The sequence below is a fragment of the Dermatophagoides farinae genome, chromosome 6 (genome assembly GCF_024713945.1).
Source record: "Dermatophagoides farinae isolate YC_2012a chromosome 6, ASM2471394v1, whole genome shotgun sequence".
In the NCBI taxonomy this organism is placed as follows: domain Eukaryota; kingdom Metazoa; phylum Arthropoda; class Arachnida; order Sarcoptiformes; family Pyroglyphidae; genus Dermatophagoides; species Dermatophagoides farinae.
This window is the reverse complement of record NC_134682.1, coordinates 4,027,480-4,045,117: the sequence shown is the minus strand read 5'-3', so window position 1 is coordinate 4,045,117 and position 17,638 is coordinate 4,027,480. Positions and strand designations below refer to the sequence as shown.

Sequence of the window (17,638 nt, the reverse complement as noted above, 5' to 3'; positions counted from 1 at the left end):
ACCATAATGACAATTGATAATCCTTTACAAGAAATCAAACAGATTTTCGATGAGATATTGGAACAACCAACATTAACAAGACCACGGCCATCAATTTTTGAACGTCTTATTCCTAAGACACATTTACCACAGATAGAGTTTGGATTATTTACTAAAACAACGAAAATTCAATCACCAACAATTAGTAAACAAAAACAACAGAAACATGTTCCAATATTGATTAAAAAAGAATTGTCCAAAAATCAAACATCATCATCGTCATCATATACTGGTCCGATAAAATTACCAGAATATTCTCGACAACAATGTGACCGATTTACTGAACAATTAAAATCATCCAGTAATCAATTACGACAACGTATCCAACAGATATACAATAATCATCGTCGTAGACAATTGGAACAGGATAAAAAATTCGAAGAACAATTGCATCGTTTAGAGCAACGTTATTATCGACATCCATAACTATTAACGATTAACGATGATGATGGTGAAAAATTAATACATTAAATGCGTTTCGTTTTTATTTTGATTAACTTAATCTATAATTATCCAAAATAAAAAAAAAATGTTTCAAAAAAAAAATGAATAATGATGATTTTCAACAAAAAAAAATTGAAAAGAAAAAAAAGTTCCTTTTCTCGATTCATGAAAATAATGTGGGGGCGTATCAAGGAATTCATAGCCGAATGATTGAAATAATTAAATGTTTCTGATCGATTGCCCATTTTCATCATCTTTTCATTTTTTTTTTTAATTATGGTCATTAACAATGTAAATTTTTTTTTGTGAAAACTTGAATTTCTCTTCATCATCATCTTATTAATTGATTTGTACTTTCTCGTTGAATTCTTATATAAATTGATGATGACCGTGACATTGTATTCATTTTTTTTTCTAGTAGTCGTCCACTGTTTTCAAATTCAAACGAAAAAAAAAATTCCCGAAAATATGAAATACATAACCATATTGGCTATAATCATATCATTGTTAAAAGTTGGCTGGTCATGTCGAACTATTGAAGAATTGGATGAATGTGCATATTCATTCGATATTATTTCGAATCCATCGATTCCAATACCGACCAATGATCAAGAAGTACAAACTTTATGCAGGTAAGCTTCTTTTCCAACAATTCGAATTGAATGATTTTTTTTTCCTTTGTTTCCACCATTTTTCAGTAATACACAATCCGGTTTAAAATGTTTGAACGATGAAGCAAAAGAATGTGCAAAAGGATCAATTAAAGCTATATTGGTCAAAGTGATAACCGATCTTACCGATGGTATTAATCATCGTTGTGCTGATCCGGGTGAACGAACCGAATTCGCCAGACATATTCAATGTTTTCATGATGATACTAAAGCAGCACCAATTCGTAACTGTGTAAATCGACATATCGCGATGATGGAACGTGTATCAACTATAGACAAATCATTACGGTTAGGTGGTGGATGTTGTGGTTCACATTATTTCCGTAAATGTATTATCGATACAATTCAAGCTGGTTGTGGTGGTGATTCTGCAGATTATTTTAATGAAATGATTGAAGCAGCTGTTGGACAGAATATGGAATTAATGTGTAAAGAATTATCGGATATTGGTAAATGTGATGCAAAATATGACCAAACAACATGGACAGAATTGAAAGCAATTATGGATTCTAATGAACCTATTGGACAACATCAATACAAAACATTGATACCGATCATTATTAAGATGCTTAAAGAAGCTTAAAATAAACGAAAAACAAAACAAAACAAAACAATAACATACATACCAACAAAAAAAAATTATTGATAGATTTCTAAAAATAGTGACGAAAATTTTAAAAACAAAACAGAAAAAAAAGTTTTTTTTCACATAAAATTCAGATGGTGACGGTGGGGGGGGAGCTTTTCATGTGATGATATAATTTCATTTTTTTTTATTACCATAATAATAAGCTAAATATTGAAGGAAAAATAAATGTTTTTTATGAACAATAAGATAATAAATATAAAAAGAAAGTGTGACAAACTTTTTTGTTATTTGTAATTATTGTTGATGAGAAATTCGATTTTACGATCAAACTTTTACTTTTCGATTGGTTCAAATGATTCGATGATGATGATGATGATGATTGTACGACACAGTGACATGAATCTATTGTAACCAAGGTTTACGCGATTGATTAGTTGAAATGTTGATTTATATATTCAAATAAACAGAAAACAAAAACATTTTCCAAGAATCAATGTTTGTGAACAAAATGAATCGATAATGCAAAAACATAAATTAACATTGAAAATGAAAAAGTTAGATTCGTTCATCATATGTGTGTATAGATTAAGGCAAAAATATTCATCAATCATCATCATCATTATGATTCAATGGAATTGGAAACAAAAAAAAGTCAAATTTGGTTTCCATTTATTCATTCATCATTTACAAAATTCCTGGAGTGAATTTAAATTTTTGCTGAGCGAAAAAAAACGAGTATAAAATATTGAATGATAACAATCAAAAAGTGATACAAACCTTGTGTTTGAAAACGAAAATCATTTGCAGAAATGAATTCTAAAATGAATATCAATCATCGATCAAAAATGAATTCTTTTAAATTACATCATTTGATTCGAATGTTAAACTATCCATTTCGAATGGCCATACCTCTATTTCCACCCATCATCATAAATCGAATTACATTGATGAAAATCAACAGACTAGTTCAGAATAGCCAGGTGAAAAGATTTTCAAGTTTAAATTTTTTGTTTGTATTTACATTGTTTACATCGTCATTTATTCGAGCTGGTTCAATGTGTTTATTTCGTAATGATCAACATATAATAACGACAATAACTGGATCGATTTTTCATCTACTTCATACGAATCGTTTACATCCAGAAATGGTTGCTTTCCATTTCGGTGCTGAACAATGTCTTTACCTGGCATTAATATTCAGCAGCGAAAAATATTATAATTTCTTTCGTTTATTAATATCATGTTGTCATCAGATTTATGATCCTTTTATGACATTGAAGATAATAAGAAACGACGATTACAAATTTTTCATTTGGAAATATATGAACGACATTCAAATTTTGCTCGATCTTTAGGTCTACATTCTAATTCAATCGATCTAATCAGCCGCAAAATACGACATGAATTTCGAATGCAAGCAATCGTATTGATATCCGTGCCAATTACATTGTTTTGTATGGCAACGATTTTCCTATACAGTATTGATCCATATCGAAATAATTTCTGGTTATTCAATTATTCATACTTTTGGTATTCATTTTACAATTTCAATTTGGCATTTTTCACCGCCATTTGGGCCTATTATGGTCTAGTATATACAACCAATTTATTTGCTTACTTTCGAATAATCTGTTTGATTTTAATTGAAAAATCTAAATTTAATCAAAAATTGTTGGAAAGATTTCAACCACGATCAAGGTTTGTGAATGAAAAAAAAATTGATATCGATTGAATTTTTGATACATCTTTTTTTTCCACCAGAAAATTAATGATCATGCCGTTTCGACGACATTTGTATCATCAATCCAAGCTTTATTGTGAAATTCGAATGATCAATGAATTTTGGTCTAAATATTTATCATTCACATTTCTGGTGTATATATCATTGTTTTGTAATGCATTATATGTGACCATTATGACCGATACTTTGATGTCATTGAAGATATTCTTTTTTACATTTACCATACAATCAATGTTGGTCGTCAGTATATTGACAATTATTGCTGCCACCTTATTCAAGCATAATTATTTTATCCATAAAAAATATTATTCTTTAATGGGTAAACATTTTGATTGTATCGATTTGTCAACCAAATTCAAAGTGAGTATTCAATACATCATATTATTATATTCACTTTAATTGAAATTTTTCCCTTTTTAATTCCATTTTTCGTTTCATTATTCAAAAATCGTTACGTGGAAAAAAATAACAATCATAATGACTCTATTCATTTTTTTTTTGAAATATAATTTACCTGGTTCCATTTGATCATCAAAATATTATTTATTACTTCTTGACGGAAAAAAAATTAAAAACAAGATGACGCAAACATTAGACCTAATCAATAGCCATATAGTTGGTTTCACATTGATGGATGGAAAAATCATTCAAAATGATACAATTCTATTCATATTATTACAGACAATAACAATGTTTATTCTGGTCACACGAATGGTATGAGAGCGATTAATCAATTTCTCCCTCGCCCATTACTACTACTAATCTTGCGATTGGATTCAGTGGCAAAAAAAAACGATCAAAAAAGTTGACAATCTGTAACCAAAAGAAAATTTGTTCTAAAAAATGAAGAAAAAAAAATAATTTACAACTTTAAGCTCCAAAACATTATCACAATTCACTCAGAGAAAAGAATTCAATGTCTTCGATCGAAATCCATTTGAGGCACAAATTTTTCTGTTTCATGTTGAACGGAATTAACTTACGTTTTCTTTTTTTTTCATATAGTTTTTTGTTCAATGGTATTCTTCTGGAAAAAAACTTTTCCACAAATACATTCGAATCGTGAAATTGACATGGCACTTTTGAATCCATCATGATTCGTGAATCGATGTTAAATCGATATTCAAAATACTGAAACAAATTCTCCCACAGTTAAATTGGACTGAGACCAAAAAAAACAGATCGATAATCATATCATAAAGTAGACAATGAAAAATTGGATCGAAAAATTGATTTGTGACAAAGATTTGAGCAATGCCAATGGATCTGAAAAACAATTGCAAAATAATAAATGTCATTCGTTTCATACATACAGTTAGTTTATCATTAGTGAAATTAACAAAAGTGAATTTGAAAATTTGAAAAATTGAAAAAAAAACGAATCAAAATAAAAAATGTTGAATAATATTCGAAATGCAATACGAACATTAACGAAACGGGCATCAATTTGTTCGACGGCAGTTATTCGAAATCTATCCGTTTCGAATATGAAAACTGATCATCCAATATGGAATTATTTCAAATTACATCATTTGATTCGATTGTTAAACTATCCATTTCGAATGGTCATACCTCTATTTCCACCCATAATCATTAATCGAATTATTTTGATGAAGATCAACAAGCTAATTCAAAATAGCCATGAAAATAGATTGTCAAGTTTGAATTTTTTGTTTGTATTCATTTTGTTTACAACGGCATTCATTCGATCTGGTTTAATGTGTTTATTTCGTAATGATCAACATATATTAACGACAATAACTGGATCGATTTTTCATCTACTTCATACGAATCGTTTACATCCAGAAATGGTTGGCCTCCATTTCGGTGCCGAACAATGTCTTTATCTTGCATTGATATTCAGTAGACGTAAATATTATCATTTCTTTCGTTTATTAATATCATATTGTCATCAGATTTATGATCCTTTCATGAGCATTGAAGATAACACAAAACGTAGATTGCAACTTTATCATGATTATTGTCAAGAACCTCGTCAAAAACATTTAGAAATATATGAACGACATTCAAATTTTGCTCGATCTTTAGGTCTAAATTCTAATTCAATCAATCGAATCAGCCGCCAAATACGACATGAATTTCGAATGCAAGCAATCGTATTGATATCCGTGCCAATTACATTGTTTTGTATGGCAACGATTTTCCTATACAGTATTGATCCATATCGAAATAATTTCTGGTTATTCAATTATTCATACTTTTGGTATTCATTTTACAATTTCAATTTGGCATTTTTCACCGCCATTTGGGCCTATTATGGTCTAGTATATACAACCAATTTATTTGCTTACTTTCGAATAATCTGTTTGATTTTAATTGAAAAATCTAAATTGAATCAAAAATTTTTGGAAAGATTTCAACCACGATCAAGGTTAGTGGATGACAGAAAATTGATATCGATTGAATTTTAAATACGTCTTTTTTTCCATTAGAAAGTTAATGATCAGGCCGTTTCGGCGACATTTTTACCATCAATCCAAGCTTTATAGTGAAATTCGAATGATCAATGAGTTTTGGTCTAAATATCTATCATTCACATTTCTGGTGTATATATCATTGTTTTGTAATGCATTATATGTGACCATTATGACCGAAACTATTATGTCATTGAAGATATTCTTTTTTACATTTACCATACAATCAATGTTGGTCGTCGGTACATTAACAATGAATGCCGCCACTTTATTCAAACATAATTATTTTAGCCATAAACAATATTATTCATTAATGGGTAAACATTTTGATCGTATCGATTTGTCAACCAAATTCAAAGTGAGTATTTATTATTAATGCAACGAAATCACTTTTTTTTCTGAGAGGCATGCCTCTCATTTTCTATTTTTCTCACAATTAATTTCATATTTAACGTTTCATTTTTTTACAAAAAAAAAAAAATACCATCATTATCATAAATTATCAAAAATACCACTGTTAACAAAATAAGATCACGCAAACATTGGATCTAATCAATAGCCACATAGTTGGCTTCACATTGATCGATGAGAATGTTATTCAAAATGATACAATCATTTCCGTTTTATTTCAGACAATAACGTTATTTTTTCTAGTAACACGAATGGTCTAAGTTTAAAAAAAGAACCAAAAAAAAAAAAAAAAAATCGAATCAAATCAAATTTATTTTATTTTCAAAAATCAACCTTGATATATAAATATATGGATCTGAATGAAGCAGAAAAAAATTACGAAAAAAAAAATTTTTTTTTGCTCAATAAGAATCGTGAATGAGAGCATTGTGTGTGTGTGTGTGTATTTTTTTTCATCATCATTCACATTTGCCTTTTTTCATCATCCATTCTTGTGCCAATACTTCAGTCATCGATATTCGTATTGAATCATTTGGATTAAATATGAGTAGAAATAGATCCTGTGCTGGTCGTGATAATTCCGGTGAAAAACGTGACTTAATAAATGCCGGATAATCCATTTGTTCTTTAGCCATTTTTTTCACATCTTTAAAATGATATGGAAATCGATTATGTAACATTGCATACAATACGATACCCATGGCCCATACATCCGCTTTGAATGGATTATATGCTTTTTTCGATGCTATTTGTGGTGAATAATATGGTAATGTACCACAAAATGTTTGACTAATAACTTCATTAATATCTGTATCATCCATGATCAGATCGACGAAACCAAAATCAGTTAATTTACAATTGAAATTTTTATCCAATAAAATATTATCCAATTTTATATCTCTATGTGCCATATGAATTTCTGTATGTAGATAATTGACGGCTTCAGATACTTGTGTGAACCATAAACAAGCCAATGGCTCTTTCAGACATTTATTCTTTTTTACATATGACGTAAGATCACCATTGCCGGCAAATTCCATAAATATATAGATACGATGATTCGAACGAATTATATCATATACACGTATTGCATACGGATGTTTTACTTCCATCAATGCTGACAATTCACGTGGTAAAAATTTTTCACAAACTTTTTTCGACATTGCGTTCAGATCCAATACTTTGACGGCACAATCGATATCATTTTTAAAATTACGTGCATGATATACCTGATGTTTATTCATTAATCATAAAAAAAATCAAAAAAAAAATCAATGATTAATCAACCAACGTTAAATTAATGAATGTTTCTCTCTCTCTCTCTCTCTCTCTCTCTCTCTCTCTCTTTTCAAACACTTACCTGTCCAAATGCACCGCTACCAATTTTAGCTAGAATTTCATAGCCTTTTTTATAGAATACAGCTTTTGATTTTGGATCAATATCAATCTCATCTTTTTTATCACTACCCGATACCATATTTGGTGCTGCTGCTGCATTAGTATTCGAAGCAGTGGCCATTTGTAAAATTATAAAACAAAAATTCAATTTAATTCCAAACCAAATATCAAAGAAAAATCGACCCAAATCATTGTCATTAATATCGTCTATTTAAACCAATCTACTGATAATTGTTGTTGTTGTTGTTATTATTATTATTAAATTTCATTTTAAAATTATTAGATTTCTAAAAAATTGTTTTCAACAAGAAAAAAAAATGAATAATTAATTGTTATTCGAACAAAAAAAAAAAAAAAAAAAAAAAGAAAAAGAAAAACTTACCCGAAAGCTATTATATATAATTTTATCTGCTTGTTATTGAACCAATTAGGAATCGGTGATAAAAATCGGCAATATTTTTAACATCCATAATGATGATGATGATGATAACCAGGGAGGAGTAAAAGACAGCGGATAAAAAGTAGTTCATATTTGTTATTCGGCACACACACACACATTTCTGACGATTTGTGATGAGAAATTAATTGGGACGTTTGAAATACACGAAGGGAGAAAAAGTTTAAACAGGATTTACAGCGACTAGACTTGATGACCAATTTTTGTTTTTTTTTTTTGAAAATCCAACAACATTATTAACTTTCCAAAAGATCAAAGTTCGTTAAGAAATTCAATGACGTTTTATAAATAAAACTTATTGCCAGTTGAACCAGTTAGCCAGGATGTTTACGCGAGAAATTTTGTTTAAAATTCATCGTCATATCATATTATATTAATAGTTGACATACGTTATTAAGCCATTTACCTTGAAGAATTAAAATTGATAATCATTTTCATCAATGTCGTCGTTGTTTGTGTGGGTTTTTTATGTTGTTGTTGTTTTTCTTGTGTGAAGATGTGTTAAATGAAATCATTAAGGCAGAACACATACACACCACACAGTAGGTACACATGATGTTTGAAGATGTTTTCTTCTTCATTTTTTTTCATTGTTTTTGTTAGCCAAATTTTAGAAAATTAAATTTTCCAAATAAATGTCCAATTTTACTTAATGGACCACCGACAGCATTCTTTTCGGTTTCAGGATTTTTTAAATATTCCGGTATTGGTGCATATCCTGGCCGAACATTGACCGGTGGATATAAATGACCTTTGATTAGATCGGCACCTTTTTCACCAATCATTATGATCGGTGCATTGGTATTGCCTGAAACAATCTTTGGCATTATTGATCCATCAATGACACGTAATCCTTTTACACCGTAAACACGAAGTTGTGGATCAACTACGGCCATCGGATCATCTGGTGGGCCCATTTTAGCTGTACCGACTGGATGATAAATTGTAGCCGAATATGATCGTGTTAAGCATTCAAAGTATTCATCACTAAACCAACGATATTTTTCACAACCATACCATTTTCTTGACCATGGTCTTACGTTGAATTTTTGAAACGGTTTCGATAAAGCCATCTTAAGGCTAAGTTTCAACGAATCAACCAATACTTTAACATCGTATGGATCTTTGAAATCTACACAAGAGATTCGCATTAGACAATCATTTTGAATATAATTATCATTTAAAACTTACAATTTGGCTGAATGATTGGTTGATCATAAGGATTGGCCGAACGAAGTTTCATCCATCCGACTGAACGAGGTCTTAATAGTACCGGATAATAAGCAAATGAATCATCGTAAAGAAATGGTTCATAAATTTTTTGAAATAATTCATTCTTAAGATTCATTGCCTTACGAACAGATTCGCCGCCATCTGATGATGGACATGAGGGTATGAAATGTAGTTCAACATCGGGCCAATCATCACTTGCATTTGCATATTTAGTACTGATAAATCCAAGACCATCTAAACCGCCCAACATAGTTAATGGACCGATACCCAAAGCAATCCATTGTGTAAATGATTTAGCAACATACATTCGAGGCTGTACAACAGAAACAGGTGCATCAATATGAAATTGCATACCACCGACACCGATATGATCCTGAAGATTTTCACCAACACCCGGTAGATCTGAAATGACCGGTATACCGAGTTGTTCAAGATCCCAACGTGGCCCAATACCTGATAGCATCAATAATTGTGGTGAATTAATAGCACCGGCTGATAGAATAATTTCACGTCGTGCATATACGATATAATCCAGGCCTTTTCGATCAAATTTAACGGCAATGGCACGTTTATGTTCATTGAACAGTATTCGTGTTACATGAGCATAGATCACTGTATGAAAATTTTCACGTTCACGAAAATCCCTGATAAATGCTTTAGATGTTGAACAACGTGCACCACGACGAACCGTCCCTTGTGGTATGGCAAATCCGGTCTGTCTTGGACCATTGACATCAATGTTTGGAAAGCCATAATTTTTTCCAGCTTCAAGAAATGCACCACCGATTGCCGTTGTATAATGTGGTGTCGATACGGTTAATGGGCCATTGAATCCTACGATTGAAAATGGAAATATATAAAATCGATAAAATCGAATAAAGTGAAAATAGCAGCACATAAATATTCGAATAAATATTAATAATACCATGATATCCATTCTTCAGAATGGCCGGATCACGATTATCTTCGGATTTGATGAAATAATAGAAAACATCTTTCCAGCCCCAGCCATAATTACCCCATTGTTCCCATAGATCATAATCTTTAATATTACCACGTATATAAAGCATATAATTAATAGATGAACAACCACCGAGAATTTTTCCTCTTGGCCAATTTGAACGATTTTCAATCATTCCTTGACAGGCATATTTTTGTGGTTCAGTTTTATATTGCCAATCAAATTCTGAAAGCTGTAATCGTGCTGCAAGAACGGGAATTTCTGTTTGATAAATTTCATGGCCACCAGCTTCTAAAAGTAATACTTTCATTCGAGGATTTTCCGATAGACGATTCGCAACGACAGGACCGGCTGAACCGGCTCCAACTTTAGAAAAAAAAATCGTTTTGAATAATTCAATGCAATGAAATTAAAAAAAAATCATCAACTTACCAACAATATAATCATATTCACGTAGGAATTCTTCACGAACAAATGGTGTTTCATGCCGCATTCTATGTACATACATAAACATGAATACCGGTAACAGTGCCGGTATTGCTGCATTCAATTTCAATATACTAGTCAACATGGCCGATTTTTTCGGTTTTTTTTCGTTTTGTTTTGACAATGCAATATTAAAAAAAAAGAAACAAAAAAAAATCAGATGATGAAACAATGGATGAAAATCAATCAATTCATTGATGTTACTACTGATGATGATTAGTTTACAACAAAAAAATGACGTAGTATAGATTGTTGAAATTTAAAATTTTTTAAATTTTTTTCAGAAACAAAACAAAACAAAATGAATTACGACATTATTTTATTCGTACGGAAATATATTAGAATCGAATATTTTCAGTATATGACACTTTATTTATGAACAAACACTAGCGCGTGTTATGTGTGTGTGTTTGTGAAACATTCGTATTATTTTCGAATGTCAATTCAATTTTTTTTGTTTTTTTTTTTGTCAACAATTTTATCTGATGAATCATAACGGTCAACCGATCGGTCGGAATATCCGTAATATTGAAAACAAAAGTAAAAAACAAAATCATATGCATCGATGGCCAACAACAATGTTTCGAATGAAAAAAAAATAAATAAATAAATAAATAAATGATGAAAGTGAAAATCCAAAATGTTTGAATCGAAAAAAAAATCGTATCGAAATTTGATGATACCTGAGGACCAGACATGTAGATAAAATATAATGGAAGAGAGAACGAATATGAAATATTTTCTCTTCTTCATCATCATCATCATCGACCAATGTCCATGTCCAAGTCCATGTTGACCATTTCTCTCTCTCTCTCGCTTGTTTGGCCGTGTGAATGATATCAATTCAATTCTCTTTAAATCTCAAAAAGTCCAAAAAAAAAAAATAAAATTTCTTTATTTCTGGGCCACCATTTAAACATTAGAAGAAAAAAAAACTTTCTCTCAATCACATTATCATCTTCAAGTAAGTTTTTTTTCTCCGTTGTTTTACTGCCAATCATATACTGATGATGATGATTATTATTACTCGACAAATTTAGTTTTCAAATCCTGAACTATACATGCTTTTAAACGGAGATTGTGGACCACTGGTTAAATAAGAAGAAGAAAAAATAAAATTCCCTTATCAAGATTTTTGGTTTTTTTTTCTCAGTAAATAATGTTGACCAAGATTTTTTTTTTTCATCATCATGTCCAACTTTTAATTCGACCCTGATTATCATCATCATAATCATCACATCACAATCATCATTGGCTAGGTTAGTGACTTCCAGATTTTTTTTTCCATTTTACTCCTTCGAAATGTAATGGGGGGGGAAGATAATTTTGCATTTGAAATGCCGTAAGACATATACACACACACACAGATTCAAAAATAATCATAATCACCATATGTAGGATATGTATGATAATCGACGACAATGACAACAACAACAACAACAACAGCGATAAAAGCCAAAAAAAAACAACTTTGAGAAAATGAATGTGAAAAATAATTTCTTTTTACCTAAAAAGATGCTAAATAACCGAATAACAAGAAAAAAAAATAAGAGGAGTGTTATTCACACACACACACACACACACACACAACAAACAAACAAACACTACAGGTGTCCATGGTTTATATACAATTTTTTGTTTTTTATTTTTTCATTCACGCTAATTGTATTCAATTTTTATACTTTTGTAAAGCCACCATCATTCTACATCGAATAATTGAATTGGCCAATTGAATTGAATATGAATATAATGTTGGTAAGTTTATTTTTTTTTTTTTTTGTTTATAAATTTTTTTTTGTCTGATATTTTTTTTCCTTTTTTTTCTTTATTTGTTTTTTTTTGTTTTGATGATGATGATCATCATCTAAATAAACAACTAAACACACACACAAAATAAACGGATGAATAACACATGTCCCGGTATCGTTGCTCAACCATGACACATGTTGGCTATTGAATTTTTTTTTTTTTTTTTTTTGATTTAATTTCAATTGTATGCGGAATGTGTCCGGATTCGAATATGTTGAATGTATGTTCCTGTTTGTTTTTTTTTCTTTTCGTGACAAAAGAATTAGTGAAATGGAATGGACGAATATGAAAAATTACATTTTTCATTCATTGTCATTGGATGTCAGTGGTTGCCATCGGGAATAAATTCAAGCTGACACAGAGCGATAATGGAAATGGATCAATTTGGATTAAATCTGCAATGTGAATAGTATATATTATCAGGTTTAAAGTTCAAGTTTTATTTCTTACCAATTTCGTGACATGATCTTTTTTCTTGTTTATTTATTTTTTTTTAAATTTCTTTATATCTCACCTGCAGGTACATAGGTTCATCACAGATAATACCTCCAGGCTAATGTGATTATGTTTGTCGAGGATTGTAAAAATACGAACAAAAAAAAATTTTACAAAATTAATTGACATTCAAATTCATTTGGGAAAAAAAATCAATCGTTTTTATCCTCATCTTTGATATCGTATGATGAGGGAAATCTTTTTTTTCATTTTTTTTTTTTTTTTTTGAATCTAAATTTATCAAACAACGATGACGTTGATTACATTAATGGCACATTCGCTGATGAAAGAAAAAAAAAGTCGATACAAATTTCGGTCAATGGTAAAGCAATGAAAAAAAAAAATAATAATGAGTGGAAATGAAAAAAAGGTCATGTCTAAAAGAATGTTCATCATCGTCATTATCATCTTTATTGAACTGGGCATCATCCAATCCAATTTATTTATTGTTCAAAATCATGGATGCCAAGAAAAAAAAACAAGCAAGCAAGAAAAAACCATATAATAATCTATTGGCATTAAAAAAATTATCGGACATAAAGATTTTTTTTTGTTTTGTTTTGTTTTTCGAAACAATAGTTTGGGGATAATGGTTTCATATTTAATTTTTTTTTAATACTAAAAAAAGTTTTTTTTTCTTGTTTTTTTTCAATAGTGCTTCTGGTCATTTGGGATCGGCTATTCATTTATATGATGATGATGATGAGGGATCTTTTTTTTTTTTTTTTTTGGGAGCAATTTGAATCCGTTTTCATTTTCAATATGAATGAATGAATGAACAACATTTTGGGTGAATTCAAGATGAAAAAAGAAACCCCTATCCATGTGTTTATTATAAACGAGCCAATCATCATGTCAATCATCATTCCGATATGTTTAAAAGAAGATTTCAAGATTGTATCAGCCATCTTTCTCTCTCTCGATGTATGGCTAAGTGAATGACTAAGTAACCATCAGACAAAAAAAAAGTCTATTATTAAAGATCATCATCATCATCACCAATCCATAGTTATCATTATTTTTTCTCAAAATGATGATGATGATGATGATTATAATAGTAAAATGAGGTGATGGTTTTTTTTCTGGTGGTTGATTGAAATACTCATCATTATCATTTTCTCTTGTTAACTATGATGATGATACGATAATCATCATAGTACACAGACACACACACACAATTGTTTCATTCACTCATGTATCGATCAATCAAACTCATTGTCATCGTCATAATCATGGAAATTGAAATTTTTGAAAAGATTGAAAATATTGATTATTTTTTTTGCAATAATTAGAGAAACTTTTGATTTCATTTTTTTTTTAATAATGAGATCAAAGAATTTTTTTGAAAAAAGATAATTTTCGTATCGAAAATCAATGAATGAAGATACAAGGATAAGATAATTATCATCATCATCATCGTTCGATTGAATTTTTTGTTTTTTTTAAATGATAGTCTTATTGACCCGAATTTTTGATCATCATATTCGATTTTCGATATAATCGATTATTGGATTCAAGCATTCACACACACACACACACACACACACACAGAGATTTGGTTCGTCACGTTTCCGTCAGTTTGATTATTTTCATACCATGTCAAGAAGAAGAAGACAAAAAAAGGATAATTTGATCAAAATGCTTAATGATTAGTTTGTTTTTCTGGCAAAACCACACACATACACACACACACACAAATTGGGTATCAATTTCCAAGATTTTAATCATCATCATCATCAATAAGTACAAAAAGGTAACAAATAATTATTTCTACAACCTTAGGTAATATCATCTTTTTTTTCTTTTTTTTTCCTAGAAAGTGTTTTACAAACACACACGCAGATATAAATAACAATTGATGATGATCAAAATTCTCAAATTCATCGATTAAATTGATTGATCGCTAATCAAACTTAATGAGAAAAGTTTTGATGTTTTTTTAGTACAAAAACACGCATCGAATCCTTGTTCTTACCTCAAGCAACAGCAACAACATAAAGAAAAAAAATGATTTCAAAAATTCTTTTCGCATTATCGTTCATCATAACAATTGTTCATGGCCATCTATTGATTGAATCAAATAATCCAAATGATTTCCGTTGGTCAGATTGTGGTGGCCAAATTATTCGTTTTAATAAATTGGATTTCGAACCAAAACCATTAGTGCTATCGGAAACAAAAGAATTATATCTTACTGGTGATATTTCAATAAACGAAGATTTACCATTGGATGCCGAAATGACAATCGTTGTGAATAAAACATTAAACTATGATAACGATCCATATAATATTACATTGCCCTGTATTGATGGAACTTTTGGATCATGTACATTGAAAGTTTGTGATTCATTCAAAACCTGGTACAATGATTTGTTTTGTCCATTTTTTCAAAACATTGGTCGACCTTGTAGCTGTCCAATTCAGGCCGGTAGAGTTACATTGAATCATGGCCGTGTAACTGTTCCTTTTGAACAATTTAAAGGTTTTCTTGCACAAATGGCATCGGTAAGTTTTGTTTTGTGACCAGAAAAAAACTAATCAAATTTTTTTTCAATTAGGGTGATTACAATGCAAAATTCATCATCAATAATCCAGGCCATTTTGGACCTGGTGACAATTTACTTGCCTGTTTAATGTTACATGCACGATTAGTGGAAAAACCAAACCAACAGCCATGAAAATTGATTGAAAAAAAATACTTTCGCTTTTGACAACAACGAAAAAAGAAAAATTTTTTCATAAATAAAAACAAAAGAGTTACAACAACAACAATATGATGATGATCACGATTTATTCAATCAAAACGAAACAAAAAAAAATTTAATTACAAATCAATCATTACAACAACATTGGGTTGTAATTTTGATGACCATTACCATTTCGGGCATCATCAAGTTTTTTTTTGTCCGATGATGATGATGATGATGATTATGATTATGATTGTGGTTTCTATTCTACGATCAAACAAAAAAAATTGAGATTCTAAATTTGGATTTATTTTTTTTTTATTACAGCGGTCATTCAGTCATTGGTTGCTGTTGTTCACCTTTGTTGTTCGATGATCAAATACTCAATTTCATTAACCAATCAATCAATAACGATAATTTGATTGATCAACCATAGCCTTCATTTTCAATTTCATTTTTGTTTTTGTTTTTTGCCTGTAGTCTATCTGTATATCTTCTCTTCTACTCTTTAAGAGGCTAAGGATGTCTGTAAACTGCGGCGAAGCTGAGCCGAAAATTCCTATTTATTTTCAGTACAAACCTAACTATTTGGTATGAGCTACTCAGTGTGTGTTGTGTGTGTGTGTCTGAGCATGCGGGAAAACTTTTGAATGCCGCTGAACAGTTCGTCCAGCTCAGAAGTAGAAGTCGCTTCCAAAGAAACGCATTCTGTGGTATGTAGCTTTGACAAAGCTTTTTTTCATTGTTCTAGCTCAGCACACTTTGCTGCAGATTTTGCATCCAATAGATGGTGCAGTCATTCAATAGAACATAGAAACAGTTCGAATTCGAATTTTTCGAATTGATTATTGTGATAATACATGTGTCACACGTGATTTTCATTTTGTGTGCCTGTGTGAGTGTGTATTTGATGATGAAATCTTGCCTGAAAACTGCATTCATTGGAATGATTTTTTGTTCCCGTGATCTATGATCTACTCATCGTTTGGTAAGTTATTTCGGTTATTTAACCTGATTATACCTAAAATACCTGATAACTTTTTTCATTTAAAATAAAGAAAAGAGCATTTAAGATTCAATGTTGAGTGTCTTCTGGCGATGAACCCACAAGGTTATCCTATAGAATCTATAGACACAAACTTGGATTAAACATTGGATCGATTATCATGTTCAGTCGCAATATTGAACCACAAAGTGGTTTGCTCAATGGCACGCGTTTATTTGTAAATAATAGACGCAGCATTGAAGCTCGAATATTGACAAGGAGGCTATGATTCATTTTGCAGCAAAACGATCGAGATCTTAAGCTACCATTTAAATCGGTGCGTGGACGATTTCCTGTCGTATTGGCTTTTGCTCTGACAATTAATTAATGTTTTAAGGGAAATCTTTCGATAAAATAAGTGTGTACCTTTCTACACCAGTATTGCAACATGGAATGATTTATGTGGCTTTTTGCCGCTGCAAAAATCCTTATAATCTGAAGATTTTTGTTCAGGAAATTTAGGAAAAGATCAACAATGACCACATTATCTATACCAAAAATATCGCATTTCTTCAACTTTTCGATTAGCAATAATAATTATGCTGTTCGGTGTGCGCAACTTTTTCAACGGTATCAGGTGCAATGCACAAGTGATGGCTGACCCTGCGGTACCAAACCGAAGGCCGGAAGCAACACGCCGTGCATAGAAACCCACCGTCAGGCACGAAGCGTTAAAATAGACACCTTTGGCTGGGTACCAAGCAGGGGGGTGGCGCAGCCGCCACACCTGCGGGTAT

The 17,638-nt window shown here is 30.6% G+C and overlaps 5 protein-coding genes and 2 long non-coding RNA genes across 9 annotated transcripts; 4 read left to right on the top strand and 3 right to left on the bottom strand.

The window, feature by feature from the left end:
* The first annotated feature begins 681 nt into the window (after window positions 1–681).
* LOC124493370 (uncharacterized) lies at window positions 682–2,019 on the top strand. The gene is made up of 2 exons (XM_047056443.2): window positions 682–1,115; window positions 1,182–2,019. Exons 1-2 carry the CDS (start codon window positions 865–867, stop codon window positions 1,735–1,737), a joined length of 807 nt encoding a protein of 268 aa, XP_046912399.2. The 5' UTR covers window positions 682–864; the 3' UTR covers window positions 1,738–2,019.
* On the bottom strand, window positions 1,734–2,648 carry LOC142597616 (uncharacterized). Its single transcript, XR_012832304.1, has 3 exons — window positions 2,521–2,648; window positions 2,021–2,460; window positions 1,734–1,946 (listed from the first exon to the last, which is right to left on the bottom strand). It is a non-coding gene; the product is annotated as an uncharacterized LOC142597616 (long non-coding RNA).
* On the top strand, window positions 2,454–7,221 carry LOC124494349 (uncharacterized). 3 transcript variants are annotated; one of them, XR_012832303.1, is made up of 6 exons: window positions 2,454–3,441; window positions 3,505–3,844; window positions 4,064–5,876; window positions 5,938–6,277; window positions 6,839–7,096; window positions 7,158–7,221. XR_012832303.1 is itself a non-coding variant. In XM_075732284.1 (6 exons), the coding sequence occupies exons 4-6, from the start codon at window positions 4,879–4,881 to the stop codon at window positions 6,588–6,590; spliced, it is 1,479 nt and encodes a 492-aa protein (XP_075588399.1). In that variant the 5' UTR covers window positions 2,454–3,441; window positions 3,505–3,844; window positions 4,064–4,426; window positions 4,490–4,878; the 3' UTR covers window positions 6,591–6,753. The 3 variants fall into 3 exon arrangements, 2 of the variants coding, with proteins under 2 accessions (XP_075588399.1, XP_046913479.2); XM_075732284.1 differs by lacking the exons at window positions 6,839–7,096; window positions 7,158–7,221 and adding an exon at window positions 6,450–6,753 and having other exon boundaries at window positions 4,064–4,426; window positions 4,490–5,876; XM_047057523.2 differs by lacking the exons at window positions 6,839–7,096; window positions 7,158–7,221 and adding an exon at window positions 6,450–6,753.
* LOC124493729 (testis-specific serine/threonine-protein kinase 4) lies at window positions 6,958–7,849 on the bottom strand. Its single transcript, XM_075731856.1, has 3 exons — window positions 7,691–7,849; window positions 7,018–7,559; window positions 6,958–6,976 (listed from the first exon to the last, which is right to left on the bottom strand). Exons 1-3 carry the CDS (start codon window positions 7,847–7,849, stop codon window positions 6,958–6,960), a joined length of 720 nt encoding a protein of 239 aa, XP_075587971.1.
* On the bottom strand, window positions 7,849–11,251 carry LOC124494054 (glucose dehydrogenase [FAD, quinone]). Its single transcript, XM_047057195.2, has 5 exons — window positions 10,812–11,251; window positions 10,344–10,745; window positions 9,377–10,252; window positions 8,111–9,317; window positions 7,849–8,015 (listed from the first exon to the last, which is right to left on the bottom strand). Exons 1-4 carry the CDS (start codon window positions 10,948–10,950, stop codon window positions 8,785–8,787), a joined length of 1,950 nt encoding a protein of 649 aa, XP_046913151.1. The 5' UTR covers window positions 10,951–11,251; the 3' UTR covers window positions 7,849–8,015; window positions 8,111–8,784.
* Window positions 11,252–11,323: 72 nt separating this feature from the next.
* Window positions 11,324–12,607, top strand: LOC142597617 (uncharacterized). The gene is made up of 3 exons (XR_012832305.1): window positions 11,324–11,829; window positions 11,906–12,124; window positions 12,558–12,607. It is a non-coding gene; the product is annotated as an uncharacterized LOC142597617 (long non-coding RNA).
* A 357-nt stretch (window positions 12,608–12,964) lies between these two features.
* Window positions 12,965–15,938, top strand: CheA87a (Chemosensory protein A 87a). Its single transcript, XM_075732285.1, has 4 exons — window positions 12,965–13,083; window positions 13,195–14,922; window positions 14,986–15,674; window positions 15,728–15,938. The coding sequence occupies exons 3-4, from the start codon at window positions 15,177–15,179 to the stop codon at window positions 15,845–15,847; spliced, it is 618 nt and encodes a 205-aa protein (XP_075588400.1). The 5' UTR covers window positions 12,965–13,083; window positions 13,195–14,922; window positions 14,986–15,176; the 3' UTR covers window positions 15,848–15,938.
* Window positions 15,939–17,638: the final 1,700 nt, after the last annotated feature.

What these genes read in the sequence shown, in the direction of transcription:
- LOC124493370 (XM_047056443.2), top strand. Translation starts at nt 865, where the DNA reads ATGATGACCGTGACATTGTATTCATTTTTTTTTCTAGTAGTCGTCCAC. An exon ending in GAAGTACAAACTTTATGCAG is followed by an intron (nt 1,116 to 1,181) that starts GTAAGCTTCTTT and finishes ACCATTTTTCAG; the next exon opens with TAATACACAATCCGGTTTAA.
- CheA87a (XM_075732285.1), top strand. Translation starts at nt 15,177, where the DNA reads ATGATTTCAAAAATTCTTTTCGCATTATCGTTCATCATAACAATTGTT. An exon ending in TTCTTGCACAAATGGCATCG is followed by an intron (nt 15,675 to 15,727) that starts GTAAGTTTTGTT and finishes TTTTTCAATTAG; the next exon opens with GGTGATTACAATGCAAAATT.
- LOC124493729 (XM_075731856.1), bottom strand. Translation starts at nt 7,849, where the DNA reads ATGGCCACTGCTTCGAATACTAATGCAGCAGCAGCACCAAATATGGTA. An exon ending in GTAGCGGTGCATTTGGACAG is followed by an intron (nt 7,560 to 7,690) that starts GTAAGTGTTTGA and finishes AATAAACATCAG; the next exon opens with GTATATCATGCACGTAATTT.
- LOC124494054 (XM_047057195.2), bottom strand. Translation starts at nt 10,950, where the DNA reads ATGTTGACTAGTATATTGAAATTGAATGCAGCAATACCGGCACTGTTA. An exon ending in TGAATATGATTATATTGTTG is followed by an intron (nt 10,746 to 10,811) that starts GTAAGTTGATGA and finishes TTTTTTCTAAAG; the next exon opens with TTGGAGCCGGTTCAGCCGGT. An exon ending in ACCAATCATTCAGCCAAATT is followed by an intron (nt 9,318 to 9,376) that starts GTAAGTTTTAAA and finishes TCTCTTGTGTAG; the next exon opens with ATTTCAAAGATCCATACGAT.
- LOC124494349 (XM_075732284.1), top strand. Translation starts at nt 4,879, where the DNA reads ATGTTGAATAATATTCGAAATGCAATACGAACATTAACGAAACGGGCA. An exon ending in AGATTTCAACCACGATCAAG is followed by an intron (nt 5,877 to 5,937) that starts GTTAGTGGATGA and finishes TTTTTCCATTAG; the next exon opens with AAAGTTAATGATCAGGCCGT. An exon ending in ATTTGTCAACCAAATTCAAA is followed by an intron (nt 6,278 to 6,449) that starts GTGAGTATTTAT and finishes TAACAAAATAAG; the next exon opens with ATCACGCAAACATTGGATCT.